The sequence below is a fragment of the Hippopotamus amphibius genome, chromosome 1, assembly GCF_030028045.1.
Source record: "Hippopotamus amphibius kiboko isolate mHipAmp2 chromosome 1, mHipAmp2.hap2, whole genome shotgun sequence".
Lineage (NCBI taxonomy): Eukaryota > Metazoa > Chordata > Mammalia > Artiodactyla > Hippopotamidae > Hippopotamus > Hippopotamus amphibius.
Genome location: NC_080186.1, coordinates 221,011,434 through 221,031,069, shown reverse-complemented (window position 1 = coordinate 221,031,069; position 19,636 = coordinate 221,011,434). Strand labels below are relative to the sequence as shown.

General features: G+C 42.2%; 1 protein-coding gene across 8 annotated transcripts in view; it reads left to right on the top strand.

Annotated features, from left to right (window-relative positions):
* Positions 1-4,051: 4,051 nt before the first annotated feature.
* OCLN (occludin) overlaps positions 4,052-19,636 on the top strand; it is a 47,648-nt gene continuing 32,063 nt past the window's right edge. The window contains exons 1-5 of one of the 8 annotated variants that reach the window (XM_057741626.1): positions 4,224-4,273; positions 9,930-10,132; positions 11,677-11,790; positions 15,614-16,292; positions 19,294-19,455. In XM_057741626.1, the coding sequence (XP_057597609.1) occupies positions 11,741-11,790; positions 15,614-16,292; positions 19,294-19,455 (891 nt within the window). In that variant the 5' untranslated portion in view covers positions 4,224-4,273; positions 9,930-10,132; positions 11,677-11,740. Of the gene's footprint in view, positions 4,274-4,369; positions 4,524-6,143; positions 6,247-9,929; positions 10,133-11,676; positions 11,791-15,613; positions 16,293-19,293; positions 19,456-19,636 lie in introns of those variants that run through there. The other 7 variants (XM_057741617.1, XM_057741634.1, XM_057741612.1 and 4 more) reach the window with 7 other exon arrangements.

Here is a 19,636-nt window from a genome sequence, read left to right as displayed (position 1 = left end):
AGGCAGAAACAGAAACACAGGTGTAGAGAACAAACACATGGACACCAAGTGGGGAAAGAGGGGAGGGTTGGGGGGGAATGAATTGGGAGATTGGGATACCAAATTGTACACTCTAAATATATGCTGTTTATTGTCTGTTAACTGTATCTCAATAAGAGTTCTTAAAAATAATAAAATAAAATAAAAAATAAAGATGGAGGAGCCAGGAGCTCAAAGTTCAAAAAAAAAAAAAAGAATGAACTGGACACTTCTGAACGTAAAATAGATAGCTAGTGGGAAGCTGCTGCATAACACAGAGAGATCAACTCGATGACTGATGATGGCCTAGAGGGGTGGGACAAGGAAGGTGGGAAAGAGACTCAAGAAGGAGGGGATATGGGGATATATGTATAAATACAACTGACACTTCGTTGTACAGCAGAAACTGGCACAACAATGTAAAGCAGTAATACTTCCAAAAAACAATACAAAACAAAACAAACAAACAAAAAAAGAACTGGGGACTTCCCTGGTGGCTCAGTGGTTAAGAATTTGCCTGCCAATGCAGGAGACACGGGTTTGAGCCCTAGACCAGGAAGATCCCACAACTGTTGAAGCCTGTGCACCCAGAGCCCGTGCTCTGCAACAACAGAAGCCACTGCAGCGAGAAGCCCACACACCGCAACAAAGAGTAGCCCCTGCTCACCACACCTAGAGAAAGCCCACGCGCAGTAACGAAGATCCAACGCAGCCAAAAAAAAAAAAGAATGAACTGTTTTCACAGTGGCAGCAGGCTATCTGAGAGATGCACACAATTCCATGAGCATGTTGGATTCAGGAATCAGGGTTATATTCATTCACTCATTGAACAAATATTTATAGAATAACTGTGTGACAGGACAGGGACTGTTTGAGGAAGACAGACAGGATACAGCAATGACCTCAAATGTATCAAGACTTGTTTTCTTGCCCAGCATGTGATCTATCTTGGTGAGTGGTCCACTTGCCTCCCAACAATCTCATGAAGAGCATTGCTTAATATCATCCCAAATTACAGCAGAGAAAAATGGAAACTTATGCATTTAGCTTCCCTTCCAGCTAGTAAGTGGCAACCTTGAGTTTTGGGGTTTTTTTAAATCTTAACACTGAGATTTTGAACCCAAATTTCTGATACCATAATCTGAGCTCCTAATTTTCTCCTTTACATATGAAAATGAATTAAAGAAGTTTTTTTAGGTCTTATTTTACTGCAGGTAAAGTCAACAAATTTCTAATCATGGGTCCTCTGAGAATAATATTTACTTTGTTGCTGAGTCATGAAGATTTTCATCAAATGGTGTTCATTAGTGGATAACAGCGATTAATACTTCCATGAGCTGCCAAGAAGGAATACTTGATTAATTAAAATTTTGTTAGAATTTATGATTATGTAACATGATTACATTCAGCATTGCATCATTTACCATCTAACAAATTTGATTTTGCTACTGATGTGTTTAGGTTTTAAGGCTGGATTTTCTTTCTGAACATTTTCAAATATAGTACTATCTAATAGGCACACTATTAGGTAATAGTTAAAAGAATATAGTTTTTAGATTTTTCAATGTTATGAGCATTGTTTGGAAAATTAATCTGAATGAAACAAAAATGGCATACACCATTCCAATAGAAATTTAGTTTAGTATTAAGTTAAACCATATTAAATTGCCATTTTGTAGTTTAAAATGATCAGCTATTACCAGTTTCATATAGTTCAAGTTAAAAAAAAACCCTGCTATTCTATATGGCTGAATGCAGCAGTAACTAGAGTGTACTCTTTGCCAAGAAAGGGATTTTGGGGTTTTGTTCACTATTGTGTGCATGGTAGGCATTCAGAAAATGGTTGTTGAATGACTGAATCAGGAAAGCAAATAAAACACAGTAACTAACCTTCCAACCTAACATGTCTTTGGGTTTAGGTTTAAAATGGGAATAAGAAAAAGAGCGTGATATGCATAAGTTAGTCTCTTGAAATGATAAAAAGTTTAATTTAAATACTTAATTTACTCAAGAGAATTGAAAACCTATGTTCACACAAAAACCTGTACATGAAGGTTTATAGCAGCATTATTCATAATAACCAAAAAGTGAAATAACCCAAATGTCCATCAACTGATGAAGGTTTAAATAAAATGTGGTACATCCATGCGATGGAATATTACTGAGTCATAAAAAGGACACAAATGAAACTTGAAAACATGCTAAGTGAAAGTATCCAGACACAAAAGGCCATATATGATATTAACAGTTCATATAAAATGTCCAGAATGGGCAAATCAAGAGAGACAGAAAGTAGATCAGTAGATGCCAGGGTTTAGAGGCAAGAAGAAGTGAAGAGTTACTTCCTTCTGGGTGATGAAAATGAAAATGAAAATGTTCTGGAATTAGTGGTGATAATCGTACAACATGGTGAATAGACTAAAACCACTGAATTGTATATATACTTTAAAATTAAGGGTGAATTTTACAGTATATGAAATATATTTCATTTTCCCCCCAGAAGTTTATTTTCTTATGTATTTGGTTGCACCAGGTCTTAGTTGCAGCAGGTGGGCTCTTTAGTTGTGGCACGTGAACTCTTGGTTGCAACATGCATGTGGGATCTAATTCCCTGACCAGGGATGGAACCCAGGCCCCCTGCACTGGGAGCGTGGAGTCTTATCCACTACTCCACCAGAGAAGTCCCTTATTTCAATTTTTAAAAGTGGAAAAAAAACTAACTTCTCCCCTTCAGAACATGTCAAAAGTACACTATAAAATAATAGACATGTGTTTATAAATGTGAGAGTATTAGGAAATGTTCCCTTGTTTAATTATAAACCAAGTGGAATGTTTGGAGATTTCAGTAATCTGACAGGGAACATTAAGAGGATTAACCTGACTTCCCCAGTGTTAACAATACCAATTTAAACTGCATCATTCAAAAACTACATAGTCATATTAAAATAACTGTAGCAATGACTTCCACAAAAAACACCAATTAGATTAATTACTCATTAAGGCTGTCATCATTTTAACTACCTTATATTTATATAATGCCTTTACTTCCTTAAGTGTTGAACTGTGCCTTAAGATCTAATGTACAGGAGAGTCACATCTCTAACCACATAATTAGAGGCAGAGAAGTGGGTGGGATTGCACTGAAATTTATTAGCAATGCTGACGTTCCAGATTGGAACACAAAGTGAAGCAGGATTTAAGAAACCTAAATTCTAGCCTTCAACCTGCAGACACTTAAATAGCAGGAACTAAAATTGCCCCATTCAGCAGTGCATTTTTTTTTAAATATTGAAATACAACATATAAGTAAGTGTACATATCGTTAAGTGTAGACTATGAGTTTTCCTACATTGAATACTCCTTTGGAAACAGCCTCCAGATAAAGAAGTAGAACACAGTGCACAGAACTAGGGCTTTTTGTTGTTGTTGATCTTAAGCCAAAGAGAATATTCAAATAGCTTAAATCCCCTCAAGAGCAGACCCTCAGTCACGTCCTAGTTAAATGTGGGAAGGGCAGAGAACCCTGAAATGGTCTTAATGTAGTATACACTTTATGGTAATCGCAGCGTACATTTAATTTTGATGGCAAATTTACCAACACCAGCATCTGCAATACTTCACCTTCAGTGAGCCACTCTGAGAAATGGTCTTTTTCTGGATCCAGAGATTCAGAAACAGTTCCTAAATTCACACATGACTTTTGAAAGTCTCTCACATCTGGATGCTCCTTTCCCACACAACTTTAACTCAGTTTTTGGAGCAGGAAAGGTCTGTGTCGGGTCGTGTCTTTCACACCAAAGTGCTGAGCACCCTTGAACACCCTTGAGGAGGAACAGTCCCCTGCAGACCACGCTCGCCAAACGCGCCGCAGGGCTACCCGAAGCCCGCGGAGCTCTGAGCGCTCCCTGGAGCGGCCCAGGACCACCCCCCGCCCTCGGGGAGCCCGAGCCCCTCTCCCACGCCACCCCCTTTGCTCTCCGTCCCCGCCCGTTGGGGCCGAAACGCCGCGCTGCTCCTTTAAGACCCGACGCCACAAGGGTGTGCGGAGAAGGGCCGGTTCCTCCCGCCTCCTGCTCCACCGCTCCCTTCCCCCTCCCAGCGGAGTTTCAGGTGAATGGGTCACGGCGGGAGGAGGCCGCCACGCCACCCCGCCTAGCCAGCGTCCACCTCCCCCTTTGTCCTTCTTGTAGCGAAGGCGGCGGGACTCCGGGGAGCGCGAGCCAGAGAGCCGAGGAGCCCGCGCGGGGCGCAGCAGGTGGGGCTCGCCCGCGCGGGGCCCTGGCCCTCCCGGCCCGGGGCCGGGGGTTGGTGCGCATGCCCGAGGGCAGGACGGCGGGGTGGGTGGGGAGAGAAGAGGAGGGAGAGGGAGAGGGCGAGGGCTGGGTCCCCCCGCGGAGTCGGGGCGCCGGGCCGGCTGTCCGCGCGGCGTCAGGTGCGCCCTCCAGGTGCGCGCGCTGCTGGGCTCGCGCGGTCCTCGGTGGGCTGGGCCGGGCGGCGGTGAGGAGGTGAGAGCTGGGGGCGCGCGGGGGGACCGAGGCCCCTCCGGGTGGCCGGGGAGGCGCGCGGGGAGCACGCCCCGCGCGGGTTTCGGCGGTGGTTTCGCTCCTGGGCTGGGCCTGGCGGGAGCCGGAGAGGCGCGGGGCGGCGGAGAGAGCCGCGCCGGGCCAACCTGCAGCCCGCTTCCCGGGGCGAGGGGCCGCGTGCAGCCGCCCGTCGGCTCCTCCGGCGGGAAGGCTTCCAGCCACCCGTGTCTGGGCGGCGCGGGCAACTTTTCGCTGTCAAGGGGGCCGGGATGGGGGGGAGGTTTGTGAACGTCCAGCACCCTGCGCCCGGCTCTCCGGGCTGCAGTTCTGGGAGGTCCTCGGGGAGAGGGCCCTGAGCTTGGGGGCTGGAGCGAGGGTCGCCGCTCGCTGGCCGGGGCGGGGCGGCTCGGACCTCGGGGGGACCCTGCTGTTCTCCGCCCCCATCCCACGCCTCTGGGTGTCCCCGGAGGAGAGGGGGTGGCCGGCTTTAATCCGCTCAGTGTTCCCGGAGACCTGGGGTGGGCCGATTGGCTGCCTTCAACCCTCTTGGGGGGAGTTGTGTGGGCCCGCGTCGATTTCAGCTAGGGGCGGGGAGTTCATTTGGAAGGAAGCTGTGCTTCGAGGGAAGCCGCCGGCGCTCGGGATTCTCACCCCTGACCGAAAGGCCGCCGCCGGGTGGGCGCACCTGCCTCGGGGCTGTCCCTGCTCGGCGGGCGCGCGCCGCCCGGGGTGCTCCTGGGCGCGGCGGGGGCGTACAGCCGCCGGGACCTGCTCGCGGCCAGGCCGCCGGCTCCTGCGACCCCGGCGAGGGCAGGCCCCGCGCGCCGCAGACGTGCTGCCCGTGGTGGCGGAGGTGTGCGGGGCCGGTGGGATGAGGGGCCGAGATGGCCTCTGCAGCTCGCAGCTGGGCCAGGAAGCCCGAGCCCCTCGTGTCCCAGGTGGAGCGGCTGAGCCGCAGGAGAGGCTCGGCATCCTCGGGCCGGCCGGGCAGCCCGGCCAGCTGGCAGGTGACCCGGGGCGCGGAGGAGGCAGCCTTCCAGGGTAGCGTGCGGCTCTCACGCACGACAGGTGTATTATTGGACCCCGGGAAAAGAACCTCTTCCCATGAAGGCACTTGTGCCTTTTGTGATTGAAACTAGTTCTTTCCAGACGGAGGTAAATTTCTCGAACGACGTGTTCCCTAGTGTAGCAGTGTTTTCTTTTGCACCGTACATGTTGAATCTTTGTTTTCCCTTCATGGTGTTTTAAAATAGACATTTTTAAAAGGTGGCGCCACAGGAATTGATATCTGCTCAGAGCAGCAGCGCTTTTGTATTTTGTAGTTTTGCATGTATTCGGTTATCAGGCGCCTTCTTTGTTAGAGTATGGAGGGGAGGAGAGCGAGATTTCCGCAGCTTCCAGGCAATTTAGGGAAACGATGAGCGTTACCTCCTATGTGTAAGGTATTGCGCTAAAAGCCTGTTGCACTTTATATCATTTAATCACCCCAGCATCTCTACAAGCTAGATCTTATTAGAACTCCATTTTAAAAGTGAGTAAACACCAGGTAGCAGAAACATGATTTAAAGGGGCTGGCTTGAAAATTATTTCAGCTAATCAGGGAAGGTATATCATTAAAGGAACAGTCCTTGGTATTCCAGCGCGAAACCAGATTTGGGGAGTTTTTCTGGAATTTTCTACCTTCGACTAGTCCCTATGGCCTCATGTAAGTGTTCCCCATCTTCCTTGATGTAAAGGTAAAACTTTTCCTTTTTCTTCTAAAGATAATGCTGGAATTATTGCCCTTTCAAAATGATAGAGGACTGCTTTCAACCACATAAAGTAACTCATATAATGTCTTTCACCTTTCCAGGAACCTCCCAGAGGGAAGTTTTCTTTAGCTGCATTTCAAGGTTTACTTGATTGGAATATTTAGTGGGCTTTTTTCATCCACATTACTATTTCTGGAACTATTGGAGTAAAAAGGCTATTGTTATACCTTTTTAAAAATGTGCCTCCAGGATTGCACCTGTTCTGTAACTTCGTGCTTTCCAATATTGAAGGTGGTATGAATCACCTGGAGATCTTATTAAACTACAGATTCTGATTCATAGGTCAAGGGTGGAGCCTGGAATTCTGCCTTTCTAACAAGTTCCCAGGTGATTCCTCTACAGTTGTGAGTTTGACCCTTTTTTTCCCCTCACACTGTAAGCACTTAACTACTTTTGTTGAACTTAACTTGAAGGATTGTCTTTCTTGGGTGTAAGTTTCATGAAGAACTTCAAGGCATTCACTGCTGAATTGAAATCCCAACTCTGATATGGGCTGTTGATCTTATAAATCAAATATTGATTGAGCATCCCTTTGTACCACGAACTGGATCTAGGGATCAGGAATAAGAGTGATGATCAAGACAGACATTTAAGTGCTTGAGAAGCTGGTCTTCCTTTTGGGGTGGAGATGGTGGCAGTTTGGGGGGGAAAAAAAGAAAGAAAAAGAGGGGAAATTTGCTCTGAAAATAAATTGGTTTGATGGATCAAGTGAGTTACTGGGAGGACATCTCTGAGGAGGTGACATTGAGCTGAGACCTGATTGGGAGATGCCTGCCATGTAAAGATTTGAGAATTCTAAATAGGAAACCCTCAAGATCAAGGCCTTCCTTGATTTGATGCCTTTATTCTAGGCAATGAGTCTCAAAATATATGGTGTGGTTAAAAATCATCTGGAGAGCTTATTTAAAATGTGGTTTCTCACACAGAGCTAGTCTATTTCAAAATCTTCCTAATTTCAAAATTTTAGACAATTTATCAATGATGTGCGTATAATCTAAATAGAATCATTTAATATCAACTTAAAAAACCTCTTAAAGGCAAATTAAAGGCATGTGAAAAGGAACAGAGTGCCCTTATATATAATAACATTTATTTATTTTTACTTACAGTTTGCTTTAAAGAATAATTTTGAAGCATAGCATTTTCATGTTTTCCTTTAAAAAAATTATTTTTATTTATTTGGTTGCACTGGGTCTTAGTTGCGGCCAGTGGGCTCCTTAGTTGTGGCATGCATGTGGGATCTAGTTCCCTGACTAGGATCGAACCCAAGCCCCTTGCATTGGGAGCACAGAGTCTTATCCACTGCACGGCCAGGAAGTCCCAGGCTTTACTTTTTTTTTTTTTTTTTTAATCTTAGCTTAGTTTTCTAAAATTTTTTTGGCCAGTAAATATTTTCAAAGAGAGAATTTTTATATTTTGACATCAGCTGGCTTTCAGCTTACCATGTTCAGTAAGGCTCAACTGCTTCCCCTGTGCCCTGACTCTGAGTCAGCTGTTTGAGTTATATCCCTATCATTCTTATGACACAGGTTCTGTGAAGGTGACCAGTGAGCCCCTTCAGCCAGATCCTGTGGCCTTTTCACTTCTCATGTTATTTTTTTCCTTCACTCAGCATACGCTTATTGACCAGATACTGTTAATGTTGCTGGGCATCGGGCAGTGCTCTTGGTCCTCTCTTTGCTATTGCCTTTGCCTTAAAACCCAGTCATAGGCTGCCTTGAAGGAGACCTTAGAAGTCCTGTAGTCCACTTCCCCCCAACCCAGGGCAAATACGGAACAAGCTTTCCATAAATGACATGAGGTCAAATTGTTGTTTGTTATTTTGGGAGGGTGTGTGGAAAGACTTCCTAACATTGAGGTGAAATCTGACCCTCTGGAGTGTTTTTGTTTTTTTTTTTAAGGAACCATTTCTAGGACTACAAAGACAGCTCGTTAGCTATTTGAAGGCTGCCATAGTAGTCCTTCTAATGTTGAATTCTTCAGGCCAAACATTTCCTGTTTTTCCAGTCATTTGTCCTAAGACATGGTTTTTCTAGATCTTTAACAACCTTAGTCTACCTCCTGGAGAGACACCTCATTGGAACATGATGTTCAAATTTCACGGTTCCGCAGGGGTTTGTTTCTTTTTATTATTATTTTATGTTTTTATTTTTATAAATTTGTTTATTTATTTATTGGCTGTGTTGGGTCTTCGTTGCTGCACACGGGCTTTCTCTAGTTGCGGTGATGGGGGCTATTCTTTGCTGCGGGGCTTGGGCTTCTCATTGCGGTGGCTTCTCTTGTTTGGGAGTACAGGCTCTAGGCTCACGGGCTTCAGTAGTTGTGGCTCACGGGCTCTAGAGCACAGGTTCAGTAGTTGTGGTGCACTGGCTTAGTTGCTCTGCGGCATGTGGGATCTTCCTGGACCAGGGATTAAACCCGTGTCCCCAGCGTTGGCAGGTGGGTTCTTAACCACTAAGCCACCAGGGAAGTTCCTCTTTCTTTTTAATAATAAAAACTATATTATTCATTGATCTAAGCACTGTCTCTAAAAATACTGCCTAAATTTGGGATAGCTTGCTAGCTTCTGTTGAAATTCTGATCACGGAAATGCACTTTTAAAAATGAAAAGTTATTAAGCCAGGTTTCCCTTATCTAGTACTTATACTATTAATTTTTTAAAATTGAGTTTTATGTATTTAAAATGGTTTACTCCTGACACCAGTATTTGAAAATGGGTACAAGATACCTAAGTGCCTAAACACTGAAATTTATCACCTTCAGAATAATCACCTTGCTGAAATGCTTTTTGCTCACCTTCTTTAATACATTATCTTACCTATTTATCCCAGTCCAGAGGTCAGGATTATTCCCCTCTTTGTCACAGGAGGGTAGCAATGCTCCTAGAAGAGACGAATTTGTCTCCTCAGATTGTGAGCTTTTAAAACCACTAGGTTTTAAGGGGATATGTGTATAAATACAGCTGATTCACTTTGTTGTACAGCAGAAACTGGCACAACAGTGTAAAAGCAATTATACTCCAATAAAGAGCTTTAAAAAAAAAGACAGGAAGCCGGGGGAAAAAAATGAAATGATAAACCCTTTTCACCACACATTTTGGAGGGAATATAAAGTGTCATAAACTTTTTGGAGGACAATAAAAATTATAAATGTAAAACAAAATAAAAAAACCCACTAGGTTTGTTTTAGCCCATCATTTTAGCCTTATGGAGGCCTTGATCAGTGTTGATGTACTTGTAGCCAGTGGGTTACTTATCCTTTCCAGTGTCTTGTCAGCTGCAAATCTGGATACACTTGGCCATGTTGTCTCTGCTCACGATTAGAGACTTCCCTCCAGGTGGATATAAATGGTCCATTCATTCATCCTAATTAGGTTCCATTATTCAGCACCGTAGGAATCTGCCTACCCACACTATATACAAGAGGATGTGTCCAAGATTCTCAGGATTCTCTCTGATTTCCCTTATCTACTGGTCTGGTAACCTTCTCAAAAAAGAAGATGAAGTTAATGGCATAACTTGTTCTTATTGAACTTTCTGAAATTATTTGCTTCACAATTTAAAATCTCTGCTTTTAGGGGAGACATGACAACTGAACTCTGAATCCAGGAAATAAAAATTTGAAAAGGGATTTTGTTGTCTGGATTTTTGACAAAACTTAAAACTTCAGCCTGAGTCTGGGTTAATTGAGAATTTTCAAGAACTACCACTGAGCCTGGAATTTTTGGCAGAGTCTTGAATGAGTTAGACCTAGCTGTAGAAGAGAGAAGATTCCTGTAAGGTCAGTGTGTCAGTATTTGACATTCAGCTTCAGAAGTAGGGTCCCATATTTAATAGTGTTTAAATTCAGTGTTCTTTAATGTTCTTTTTCTGAACGCAAATAAGGAAGATAGTTTATCTGTACTTTTTACTCTTTCATAGCACCATAATATTGTAGCCTAAATTGCTACATGTGTGTTTGGGTGCTAGTTCCAGGGCTGTATACACTTAGATTTGTGCACTTTTCTATATATTATACCTCAGTAAAGCAGTTTTTAGAAATAAAAGAATATGGAGAAGTTGTCTTCCCTCACTGTGTTTGGAAAATTATGTGAATTGTGTTGGTGGTACTAACATTTAATGTATTTCCGTCTTTGAGGTTTTTACCTACATACATTTGGGAAATATTTTATTCTGAGAAATTTGTAACTGAATGTTCTTAAGGATGTGGAAGATAGTTGCTGTTGATTTTAAAGAACAAAGTTTAAAGAGTTTGAATTGATTTACTATGTTCCTAACACAGTAATGTATGATTACACAGCCCTTATCTGAAAAGGAGAAAGTATTAGACACGTTAACATACTCAGGTTATAGATCTTGCTCGTGTCCTTCCCCCCACCCACCCCCAAGCTTTCGGTTCTTCTTGCCAAGTCTTCCCTGTTATCTCCAAACTGGACTTACTCATGTAGCTTAGCCCTACATAATGCCTGTTGTAGGTGCTATTTTCTTTGTGCGTGACCTTTGAGAGAACTTGGTCTCATAGTTAACTTCCACAGGCTCCTATGGTACAGTGTAGGCATTTAATAAATACTTGTTGATTGAGTGAAGTTGCCTCTCAGATGTTCAGGGATTTTTGCTCTGAGGAATTTTAGAACAAAAGTATTCTGCTTTTCTCTTAGTGAAGAGGACTCTTTAATACAGTGTGTGTTTGATGTTTTTCCTTTTTTTGAAAATTATATTTTATCTTGAAGACTTGGAAAAGATAAGGGAAAAATGTTCACAATCCTACCATTCATAGATGCTTTTTGTAACCCTTTTTAATGATAAAAACATCCTTTTATGCCACATTATGCTTTAGTTGACATTGAAGGGCTGGTATATGCTGGACACAGCTATGCCTGCACTCCCGTATGCATTCTCATTTTATATGAACTTTGAAAAGTAATACGAGAGAGAATAAATGTATTTTAAGAAATTTTATCTTTTATACATCTTTGTATTCTTTGAAGTGACTATTTAAAAAAATACCGTTTTTACCTATGCTGTAAAAAGCTTTGTGAAATATTCATTACCGCAGAATTTCAAGTTTAAACAATAATCACATGCCAGTAATGCAGAAAGCATGATGCCGGGTGCTCTGAGGACCACCAGGCCAAATGATTCCTACACTCAGTGATTTCTTGTGCTCGAAGAATTAGTGGTCCGATGGGTAAAAATGACAGTGGAAAAGACAAGAGAAATAACCATGGGGTGGGAGGTTACTTGAGATTGATATTATTAGTTTTCTTAGTTATGCAAGGAAACTGAGCTCAGTAGTAATGTCGTTACCCTACTTATGTTGCTTAGATTGGCTCTTGGGAGCTACGGGGCATTGCTCATCCTGAAGATCAGGTGACCACCGACATCAGCCATGTCATCCAGGCCTTTTGAAAGTCCACCTCCTTATAGACCTGATGAATTGTAAGTAAATACATAATTCCTTTTCTTTTTTCTTTTTTTTTTGACCGAGCCTCACAGCTTGTGGGATTTTAGTTCCCTGAGCAGGGATTGAACCCGGACGTTTGGCAGTGAGAGCACAGAGTCTGAACCACTGGACCGCCCCGGGATTTCCCCTTTTTATTTTTTTAAAAGTCTATTACATGTTTAAAAAAAAAAAAAAAAGATAATGTGTAGTTGAAACTTTCATCTGTTATGTGTTTGCTTTTAAAAATAAAATCTGATATGTGTTTGGTTCATTTATAAAATCAAATTGAACCAGAGGGTATGCACTGAAGAGTGCATTTCCCTCTTACCTTTATCTTCTAGGATGACAGTTTTTTCTGCAGTGGGAGCTATTATCACTTGTTTTTAATGTTTGCTTCAGTATAGTCTAGGCTTATATTTGTGTGTGTATTTGTTTCTTTTTGTTTTTCACAAATGGTATGAAGCTTCCTTATTAATGCTTTATTTAGATGACTGTTGGCAATAGATTATCAGTTTTTCAAATGACACCTTTATTGAGGCATAACTCACACACCTACAATTCACCCGTTTAGAATGGGCAATTCATCAGTTGGGTGTATCCACAGAGTTGTACAGCCATGACCACAGTCAGTTTTAGAACATTTTCATCATCCGCTTCCCAGAGAAACGCCCCCATCCATTCGCCGTCACTCCCCATCTCCCCACCAGCACTAGGCAACCACCAGTCCACTTTGTTTCTAGATTTGTCCATCCTGAACACTTCATATAAGTGGAGTCGTACAATGTTTGGTCTTTTGTGACTGACTTCTTTCACTTGGCATAATGTTTTCCACATTGTCAGTTTTAAGTAATTCCTTAATTATATTAAAACAAGAAACAAAGTTCAGGGTTCTTGGTGTCTTTAGCCATTTGGAGATTTAACAGTGAATTCTTAAACTTTAAATTTACTACCAAACGTGGATCGGGATTTCCTCCTTTAAGTAGTTTGTAGCTTTAACTCTGGTAACTGTAGTAAGGGGATGTGCTCCTGTTCCATAGCCTCCTGACTGACACCTGAATGTGGGAGGGACGCAGTTCTTTATGGCAATGAGGTATGCTGGAGAATATAGTGCTCCTTTAACCTCACGCTTATTTTTGTAAACAATGGCAAAATATGCATATCGAAAAGGGCACAGAACATGCATATAAAATGGTGAGTAAATACAAAGCAAAAGCATCATCTCAGTCAACAAATAGGACACCTCAGAGTCTTTGCCTGTGTCCTCTCCTTCCTGTGGAAGCCACTGTTCTGACATATGGACTTCACTTGCTTTTCTCTATTATCTTACCACTTTGTACATCCTAAACAATATGGTTTAGTTTTATTTGTTCTTAAACTTTGTATGAACATAATATGCTGTATATTTTCTTTTCTGCCTTGTTTCTTCTTTACTTGTAAGATTTATCTGCATGCATTTGTAGTTCATTTTTTGCTTCAACCTAGTGCTAAAGAAATATAATGCAAGCCATATATGTAGTTTCGTGTTTTCTTGCAACCATATTAAACATACAAGAAATTAATTTTAATAATATATTTCACTTAACTCATATCCAAAATGTTATCATTTCAACATGCGATGGATATAAACACTGATGGACAAGATAGGTTATATTCTTTTTTTTTTAACGTAGTTGTTATTTTTTAGAGCAGTTAGGTTCACAGCAAAATTGAGAGGAAGGTAGAGAGATTTCCCATAGGCCTCCTGCCCCAACGCAAGCATAGCCACCCCCATTATGAGTATTCCCCACCGGAGTGGTGCATTTGCTATAATTGACACATCATTTTCACCCAAAGTCCATAGTTAATACTAGGGTTCTCTCTTGCTGATGTTACACCCTTTCTTCACACTGTGAGCACTTTGTGTTTTACACTTAACAGTACATCTCAGTTTGGACTGGCCGCATTTCAAGTGCTTTGTCAATCTGAGTGGCTAGTGGCTGCCATATTAGCACAGCGCTGTAGCATTCCATTGTGAGGCTGTGTCACAGCTACCCGTGGCACTGTAGGTAGGCGTTTGGACCATTTCCAGTTTGGGGTTATCATAAGCAATGTTTCTGTGAACATTACACTGTTAATGGGAGTATAAGTGAAACAATCATTTTGCAAAAAACAGTTTGACATTGTTCAGTAGAACTGAAAATTTTTAAAAAGTTTGACCCAGAAATTCTGTTCCTGGATATATACCCTAAAAAAGAAGTACCTGTGTGTACCAGGATGTATGTTGGAGATTGTGTCAGAGCTACGCTGTTCGTGACAGCCCCAAATGAAAACTACCCAAATATCCAAGTAGAATGTGTTATGAAATTTTCTTCCTTGACATTTTCAGTGTTCTCTCCAGTTTCTCCATTTCCTTTTCATTCTCCTATGCAGCACTCAGGTAATTCTTCTAATTCCTGTGGTTAGTGGCACCCAGTAGTAAAATGTCTCCTTTGGAGTGAGGAAGGTGGTCTGTGGAAATAATAGCAAAAACAAAAGGGGCTTCAGTCGGTTTAGGGATTGAATTTTGCCTCCCCAGGGCCCACAGTTTTTAGATTCAGTATGTCCACACATCATTGTGTCTATTACAGGCTGTGTGTTTATGATTAAATTCCTGGAGTTTGCAAGGTATTTTTATAAAGGAGACTCAAGATCTGATTAGCCATTATTCTGATGAGCCCTCATTGATATTTGATCTTTGTAGCTCTTGCCATAACTGGCTGTAATTCATGTAGTGCTTTGTTTGATGTGTTAGTGCTCTGACAGACTACACTCAGTGAGGGGCCTAGACTGAGGCTGTCCTGTTCACTGTTGTATCCCCAGTACCTAGCACAGAGCCCAGCCTGGCAGCTCCAGGAAACAGCTAGCCGTCAAATGAATGAGTGAATGAATGTGCTTTCCTAGGTAAGAGAGCGAGGCTGCCAGGAATTGCACCTAACCCAGTGTAGGCCAGTGTAGGTGTCATGTCCAAAGGAATTGGTCTCCAGTCACAAAGGCAAAAGGGTTGATAGCACTGTTCTAAACTGCCTGGCTCCCATCCCTAGGGATTATGATTTAACTGGTCTGGAGTGCTCCATCTGGGGATTTTACACATTCCCCAGGCGATTCTAATGTGCTGCAAAATTTGAGAACCTCTGCTTCATAGAAACTAAGCAGTCATTCTCAGTGTACGGTTCCCAGACTGCAGCATCAGTAGCATCTAGAAACTTGTTCTACACCAGACTGCAGACTCAGCAGCTCTGGGGATGAGGGCCAATAGACCCTGCAGGTGATTTTGATGCATCACGCACAGATACCTTTACTGTTCAATGGCTGTCTGAGTCAGTTGGGGCTACTATAATAGAGTACCACAGACTGGGTGGCTTACGAACGACAGAAATATACTTCTCACAGTCTGGAGGCTGGAAGTCCAAGACAGGGTGCCAGCATGGCCAGGTTCCGGTGGAGGCCCTCTTCCAGATTGCAGACTGCCAACCTCTTGTATCCTCACATTGAGAAGGGGCAGAAGAGCTCTCTGGGGCCTCCTTAATAAGGGCACTAATCCCATTCGTGTGGGCTCCACCCTCATGACCTAATTACATCCCAAAGACCCCACCTCCTAATACCATCACATTGGGGGTTAGGATTTTGATATTTGAATTTGATGGGGGGTGGAGAGACACAGATTGTCCTATTGCAATGGGACAGTACAAATAGTAGTTTTATTTGCCAATGGTTTGTTTACATTATTGCAGGTTCTTTATATGTTCTTTCTGCTTACCACTAAAAAGTGCTAACTTAAAATTGTTCTCGTGTGCCTTTCAGCAAACCCAATCATTATGCACCAAGCAATGACGTATCTGCTGGGGAGATGCACGTTCGACCGATGCTCTCTCAGCCAGCGTATTCTTTCTACCCGGAAGATGAAATTCTCCACTTCTACAGATGGACCTCTCCTCCAGGAGTGATTCGGATTCTGTCTATGCTTGTTATCGTGATGTGCATTGCCATTTTTGCCTGTGTTGCCTCCACTCTTGCCTGGGACAGAGGCTATGGAACTTTGCTAGGAGGTGGGATTGGCTACCCTTACGGAGGAAGTAGCTTTGGTGGCTACGGAAGTAGCTTTGGCTACGGCTACGGCTACGGTTATGGCTATGGAGGAGGCTACACAGACCCAAGAGCGGCAAAGGGATTCCTACTGGCCATGGCTGCCTTTTGTTTCATTGCTGCGCTGGTGATTTTCGTTACCAGCGTTATAAGATCTGAAATATCTAGAACAAGAAGATACTATTTGATTGTGATAATAGTGAGTGCTGTCCTGAGTGTTATGGTGTTTATTGCCACAATTGTCTACATCATGGGAGTCAACCCAACTGCCCAGTCATCTGGGTCTCTCTACAGTTCACAGATATATGCCCTCTGCAACCAGTTTTATACACCTGCAGCTACTGGACTCTATGTGGATCAATATTTATATCACTACTGTGTGGTGGATCCCCAGGAGGTAAGGATAGTTTTGTTTTTTTTCCTTCCCCTCTTTCCTTGGGTCAGAGGCTCTCATCTTGGGATGCTCAGTAGATTCACTTTGGGAATGTTTTAAAAAGTATTGATGCTGCGGCCTCACTTCTACTTAAATCAGCATCTGGGAGAAGGGCTGGGTGTCATTATTAAGGCATGATTAACATACCATCTAATTCATCCACTTAAAGTACCGTTCAGTTGTTTTTAGTTATTCACAGAGGTGTACAACCATCACCGCAATTGATCTTAGAACATTTCACTACCCCAGAAGGAAACCCCGTGCTCATTAGCAGTCACTCCTCATTTCCCTAACCATCCCAGATTGAGAAACCATTAATCCTGTTCTGCAGATTTGCCTATTCTGAATATTTCATATAAGCAGAATCACACAGTATGTGTTTTTTTACGGTTGGCTTCTTTCACTTAGCATTAATGTTTTAAGGTTCATTGAGCATGTACCACTAGTTCATTCCTTTTTATTGCTGAATACTGTTCCATTGTGTGGATATACCACTTTTTATTTATTCGTCAGTTGATAGACATTTGGGCTATTTCCACATTGGCTATTGCAAATAATGTTCTGAACGTTTGTAAGGTTTTGTGTTTTAAGACCTATGTTTTAATGTCTCTTGAGTTCAGTATATACCTAGAGGCAGAATTGATGGGTCTTATAGAGACTCTGTGTTTAGCCTTTGGAGGAACTGTCACATTGTTCTCCAAAGAGGTTGCATTATTGTCCATTTACCAGAATTGTACGAGGAATCCAATTTCTCCACATCCTTAGCAACATTGTTTTTGTCAGTTTGATTCTAACTATGCTGTCGGGTATGAAGTGGTACTTCATTTTGGTTTTGATTTGCGTTTCCTTGATAGCTAGTGATATTTTCTTGTGCTTATTCTCAATTAGTATATCTTCTTTGGAGAAATGGTTTTTCAGAATCTTTGCCCATTTTTTAGTTGGGCTATTTGGATTTATATTATTGAGTTGTAAGAAATTTTATATATTTGGATACAAGGCCCTTATAATATGATTTGCAAATATTTTCTCCATTTTGTCATTCCCTTTTCACTTTCTGGATGATGTTCTTTGCACAAAAGTTTTTAATTTTGGTGAGGTCTGATTTAATTTTTCTTTATTGCTTGTGCTTTTGGTGTCATATCTAAAAACTTTGCCTAATTCAGGGTCACAAAAATTTACTCCTATGTTTTCTTCGAGGAGTTTTGTAATTTTAGCTCTTAACAGTTAGGTCTGTGATCCATTTTGAGTTAATTTGGGGCATGTTATAAGGAAAGGGTCCAACATTTCTTGCATCTGGATATCCAGTTGTCTTAGTATTATTTGTTGAAAGGACTGTTTCTCCATTGAATTATTTTCATGCACTTGTCAAAAATGAATTGACCATAAATGTGACTATTTATTTCTAGACTCTCAATTTGTTTCCATTAACCTGTGTTTCTGTCCTTAGGTCAGTACCACACTTCATGATTACTATAGCTTTGTCATCAATTTTGAAATTGGGAAGTAGGGGTCCTCCAACTTTGTTCTTCATTTTCAAGATTCTTTTGGCTAGAGTCTAGGTCTCTTGCATTTTCTTATGAATATTGGGGTCAGCTTGTTAACTTCTGAAAAAATGTCAGCTAGGATTTTGAAAGATTGCATTGAATTTGTACATCAATGCAGTCCTTCAGAATCCTAGCTGGGAGAAGAACTGTTATATTTACAGTAAGTCTTCTGATCCATGAACATAGGGTACCTTTCCATTTACTTACGTCTTCTTTAATTTCTTTTAAAAGTGTTTTTTAATTTTCATTGTGTAAATCAGTATTTCAAAAAGCTATCAGGTGATTCAGATGTACAGGTGGGGTTGAGAACCCTGCCCTCAGTAACCATGAGTCATCCTAATTAAGCAAATGTTTCTGAGTTACAGATCTTTTTCCCTTGTTCTTTTTTTCTTCCCCCTCCTTATACTGACCCAGGAATTTTCATTGTCTTACCTGAATGAGCCACTTTTGGGGGGGTTAGACCTTCTCTGATAATTACCATTATTTTGAAGACTGAAATGTGGGTTTCAGAGTGTTGTTGATGTTCAGAATGTCTGTGGTAAATGGGGCTGAGGGTTGATACTCCTGTCCTACCATACTGCCATCCCTCTTAGTCCTCTGACTGCCTGAAACCTGTATTCTTTGAAAACGGATATCACTGTTAGCCGCGAAGAGAGCTTCCCGTTACCCGTTAGCAGATATCCAGGCCAGAGTCCTGGTACCTGTCTCAACTCCAAGTGCCTCCAGGCTAGTGTACCACTTAACATACCTGTTAAGACACTAAGAGAACTGCCAGGGGTAGGGTTTCCTTGTCTCAGGCCCTTCTGATAATACACAAAAGACACCTAAAACAGAGCAACCTAACAGACTAAATGAATCATTAGCGCATTTTCTCTAATTTATAGCTTGGTTAGATCATATCTGCATAATTTATGGTAAGGCAGATTCTCTTTGGACTGCAGCTTACGTTCACGGTAAAAAGTCGTTGTCGAGCATGTGTTACGAACCAGACTATAAGCATGATTGGGTATTTAAAACTACTGAGAATAACATTTTCCAGCTCTTTACAAGTGAACCAGCGATTGAGTTAATTTATTGACCATTCTCATCTGTTTATGCAAATATGGCCCCTTGGTGCTCAGGCTTTGAAACTGGTTTTCTGTAATTCTAAAACAGGGATGCATATTCGTTCCAAGGACTGAATCAAAGTGGGGGGGGTGGTGGTGTGTGGGGGTGTGTGTGTGTGGGGGGGGGTGTAGCTAGCCTTAGCCCCACTGGCTTGTAGGCTAGGTTTTCTATTTCCAAAATGTAACCATGTGTATCAGTTTTATAGCCGTTAAGCCACAGATATTTAGTAGGGCCTTAGGTATTTGTAGAGTGTGGGTTGGGATAAAGTAAGTGATTAAAAACTAAGTATGTCAATATCCTTAATCTCTTTTTAGGCCCTTGCCATTGTACTGGGGTTCATGGTTATTGTGGCTTTCGCTTTACTAATTTTCTTTGCCGTGAGAACGCGAAGGAAGATGGGCCGGTGTGACAAGTCGAATATTTTGTGGGACAAGGAACGTGTTTATGATGAGCAGCCCCCCGATGTCGAAGAGTGGGTAAGTGTTTTCAGAAAGGCAGCAGACCTGCGGCTTTTTATTAAACCCCCAGATCTGTCTCCAAGTTTGACCTCGAGTGCTCTGTGGAACGTTGTGCTTCGAATGATGGTCTGTGTATAGTGCAAAAGCTGTGGCCTCCGGTTTTACTGCGAACCTTAAGAAAGTGGGATGAGTGGACATG